At 36.1% G+C, this 3,975-nt stretch overlaps 1 protein-coding gene across 1 annotated transcript; it reads left to right on the top strand.

The window, feature by feature from the left end:
* The first annotated feature begins 2,033 nt into the window (after window positions 1-2,033).
* LOC141665654 (uncharacterized) lies at window positions 2,034-3,660 on the top strand. The gene is made up of 7 exons (XM_074471642.1): window positions 2,034-2,108; window positions 2,192-2,472; window positions 2,546-2,707; window positions 2,792-2,893; window positions 2,985-3,051; window positions 3,139-3,237; window positions 3,532-3,660. The coding sequence occupies exons 1-7, from the start codon at window positions 2,034-2,036 to the stop codon at window positions 3,658-3,660; spliced, it is 915 nt and encodes a 304-aa protein (XP_074327743.1).
* Window positions 3,661-3,975: the final 315 nt, after the last annotated feature.

Here is a 3,975-nt window from a genome sequence, read left to right as displayed (position 1 = left end):
TATCTGCATATTTAATTATATATATATATATATATCTGCATATCTAATATTTTGTTACACTTTATAGATTGAAGGATTGAAATGGCAGCTAAGAAGCAGAAAAAGTCCAAGAAAAGTAGTAAATCTAAAACAGCCGAGGAAGCCAATGAGTTGCCTCTACTGATCAAAGCAGCAGAACAATCTGATCAGTCTGAACCGAAAGAAGCAACAACTGAAGCAGCTGACTCTGTACCAGCAGCTAAGAAGCAGAAAAAGCCGAAGAGAAGTAGGGAATCTAGAACAGCTGCCAGTGGTCAGTCTGAAGGACCAAAAGGAACACCAAATGAAATAGAAACTCAACCAGCAACCAGTACTGAAACTTTAAAACAGAGGTATGGATCTGCGCAAGGTATTTCAAGAATGTACAAAGTCGTGATCAAAAAAGCCCAGGGAAAGAAAATTAAAGTCAGATGCAATATGTATGGAGAGCCTAAAGGAGATACTAGACACAACTTTCAGTCCTACATTGGGATGCTAGCTAGAACTATGATTCCAATCGATATTGCAAGCTGGCCTAAGGTGGATCGGGAATTAAAAGCCAACTTATGGTCTGATATTGAGGTAAAAATTGTACATGTTCTTAGGCTTTTAATTGTACATGTTCTTAGGCTTTTAATTGTTGTTAAATCTATTTTTAATTATTTTCAAAGTACATTCAAAATTCCTCCCGAATATGAGGCTTTGGTGCTAAAGTCGGCAGGAGTGAAGTGGAGGCAATTCAAAATTATGTTGACTTCCGACTATGTCATGCCGTTTGTTGGACAGAAGAAAAAGCTCAGGAAACCTCCAAAGAAATATTCCTATGTGAACAAGGATGCTTGTAAAAAAATTGTTGCAAATAGGACTTCGAAGAAGTGGGAGGTATAAAAATTTTATAAATATTGTTTTTATTTAATTATGAGGTGTAAGTAAAAACTGGTATTTTGCTACAGCCATTGCGTAAGGATCAGAGCGAGCGAGTGAAAAAGCGGAAATATCCACACCGCATGTCGAGGAAAGGGTATATTGGTTTACAAGAAGAGGAAGTAATAAATTATCAATGTTGTCTGTTTGTTTATTTTCTTTTCATGGATTTTCATTATTTCTATATTTTAAACAGATAAAAGCAGGGAGGTTGCAGCCTGGGGAGAAGAAAGATAGGGCGATTTTTTGGCAAAAGGGTCGTAAGAAGAAAGATGGGACATATGACGAGGAAGTGGAAGAAATAAATGCCAAAATTGTAAGTAAAATATTTTAGTAGATTTTACAAGCTTCGAAGCAAGTAATTTTACTTTTTGTTTTCTTATTTTTTGTTGACAGGATGCCTTGCTGGAGAAGAAGGAAAATGGAGAATTTCAACCACTGGGTGTTGTAGATGTGTTGAGCACGACCCTAGAAACTCCTGAACATTCAGGACGGGTTCGAGGCGTTGGAAGGTTCGTCACCCCAACATTGTTTTTCAATTTGCCTAAGGAGAAATGAATAAGAATTACAAAGGCTGAGTTGATGGACCGTGATCGACAGAGGGATGCTGAGATGGATAGATTAAAGAAGGAATTCACGGCACAGATTGAAGCTCTAAAGGCTCAATTTTCTCCAAATTTATCTGAGAAAGCAGCATCATGTCATGGAATCCTTGATGAAGGTGTAAAACCAACTGTTGCGAAGGAATTGTTGGTGGCTGAAGATAACGAATGTATTGCTTTTGACAAAGATCCATCTGACCTAAAGGTAAGAAGCATGTACTAGTATCAATATGTGATAGTGCACACAGCACATGCTTGCATAAATTATTTATTTTCTGTCTTCCCTTATAAATGTAGGGTGCAAAAAAATGTGAGCTGGCTGTGGAAAATATTGAGAACAAGGTTACATTTGGCATGGTTTTGGAACACTCAGATATGAACAAATCAATACATGGAGTGCCTATGCCAGCTGGATGTGTTCGTGTTTTGGTGGACGGCAGCATCCAATAAGAAGCCTTGGTTCCCGTACCCGTACGTGGTGAAATAGAGATGGTCCGCCAAGCTGTTGGCTCACATTTAGCATGGCCTCGGGACATGGTAATCTTCCCGACTGTAATTAAAAAGGTATGTTGACGCCAATAATTTCTCACATTATGTTCAAAAAAGGGGTTTCTATATTTAATAAATGATTTATTAATTAATTTCAGAAAAAGGTTAAGGAAATACCTTTGTCAAAAGCAAAAAGTGAGTTGTTATGCCTACAAGAAGAATTTGACAGCGCAAAGACACATAAGAACGTGCCGAGTTGCTTCAGTTTGTTATACAAACATGCGAAAACTTTCATGAAAGCTACTAGGGCCTCTTTGCCGATTTCGTGCAATACAGAGGTCTTTGGAGTAGAGAAAATAATATTTATTTTGCATAAAAATATAATTGCCTTGTTAGAGTATGACATGATCGGACAATCTACAATAGCGACATACATGGCGTAAGCATAGTTTTATTTTTATTCTTTTTTTTTTTCTGCACAAATACATACGCTAATGAGCCCATTTTTTTAGCTACTTGCATACCGTGGTCACTGAGAACGATGATTTAGATCTGTTTGCCTTCTGCGATCCTGGTGTTACATTTTCCCTCAACAAAGGTTTTGAATCTTACATTGTCAATTGGTTGAAAGAGGGGAATGTTGATCGTGTATTCTTCCTGCCACATAACGAGAAGTAAATTTTTACTTTGTTACAATTAATTTTTAGGTAATTTTTTTCCGCACATTCTAACTTTATTATATTTGTTTTAAAAAATAGTCAACATTGGATTTTAGTCATAATATGGGAGGGTGACATCTATATCTACAATCCTTTGTCTCATCCGCATCATTTTCCTAAGTTGGAAAAAGCACTGTCAAGGTAATCTACGTGAACATGTTTCGGTTTTGATATATATGCTTATAGATTATTTTTAGGTATTTTTTTGACATTGTGTCATTCTATCATGTAGCGCAATAAAAACTTTTAATGCCGAAACTGGAAGGGGAAATAAGCCTGCAAAAACAAAGAATCTTATTGTAAGTTTTGCATTTAGTCAGTGTTTCTCCACATTGGCGAAGTCCCCCTTTCTTTGCTTCTGACTTTGATTTTGTTATTTTGTAAAGGGATCGCCCAAACAGCCTGGTGGTCATGAATGCGGCTACGTCGTCCTGTGCTATATGAAAAAAATAATTTCCGACAGAGAAATGACATTTAGAACCAAGGTATATCTAATTCACGTGTTAACTGTTAAAATAAACAGTTCTACATAATTCATGTGCTAATTCCTTGTCACGTTTATTAAAAATTAGTGGGCGACCAAGACCCGTTTGTCTTATATGACGGACGAGCTTGACGAGGTGCGAATGGAGGCTGCAGAATATATCCAGGAGTTGATATGAAGTTTTTAATGACTTGATTTTTGCAAACTAGTAAGGGAACCCTATGCTTTTGCAAACTTTAGTGGTCTCTTATATTGGTAAACTTTAGACGTAAATATTAAGTTGTATGAATTTTAGCTGGAATATGGAGATGAATATGGATGGGTGGATTGGTTTTTGGTTGTAGATATGGATGTTGGTTGTTTGTTGGACGTCGGAATGGTTAAATGTTGGTTGTCGGAGAATGCAGTTGGATTTTGGTTGTAGACATGTTGATTTAGTATATAATTTGGTTGTGTTTGTTGGATGTTCATTTGATATTGTTTTTGCTTTTTCTGGGTTTATGCAGAAATGCACAGGCTTATTTTTAAAAAATAAAAACTCAAACATCAGTTCTTGTTATAAAACTGATGTGAATCAACTAAAAACACATCACCTACTCAAACTAAAAATGATGTCTAAACCAACAAATTAAATCGAATTATTGGAAAGAAAACGATGTCTACAATGTTAAAACACATTGGTTTGTGCAAGTACATAAAAGTAAAACAAAATAAGACCGATGTTAAAGTAGAAGTTCCA

Source organism: Apium graveolens, chromosome 6 (genome assembly GCF_009905375.1).
Source record: "Apium graveolens cultivar Ventura chromosome 6, ASM990537v1, whole genome shotgun sequence".
Taxonomy (NCBI): domain Eukaryota; kingdom Viridiplantae; phylum Streptophyta; class Magnoliopsida; order Apiales; family Apiaceae; genus Apium; species Apium graveolens.
The sequence above is the reverse complement of the archived record's forward strand: the minus strand, read 5'-3'. Positions and strand labels throughout refer to the sequence as shown.

Bases quoted from the DNA above. Each gene is read 5' to 3' on its own strand.
- LOC141665654 (XM_074471642.1), top strand. From the start codon at position 2,034: ATGGTCCGCCAAGCTGTTGGCTCACATTTAGCATGGCCTCGGGACATG. The intron at 2,708-2,791 runs GTAAATTTTTAC...TTTAAAAAATAG, and splicing joins TTCCTGCCACATAACGAGAA to TCAACATTGGATTTTAGTCA. The intron at 3,238-3,531 runs GTATATCTAATT...TATGAATTTTAG, and splicing joins AAATGACATTTAGAACCAAG to CTGGAATATGGAGATGAATA.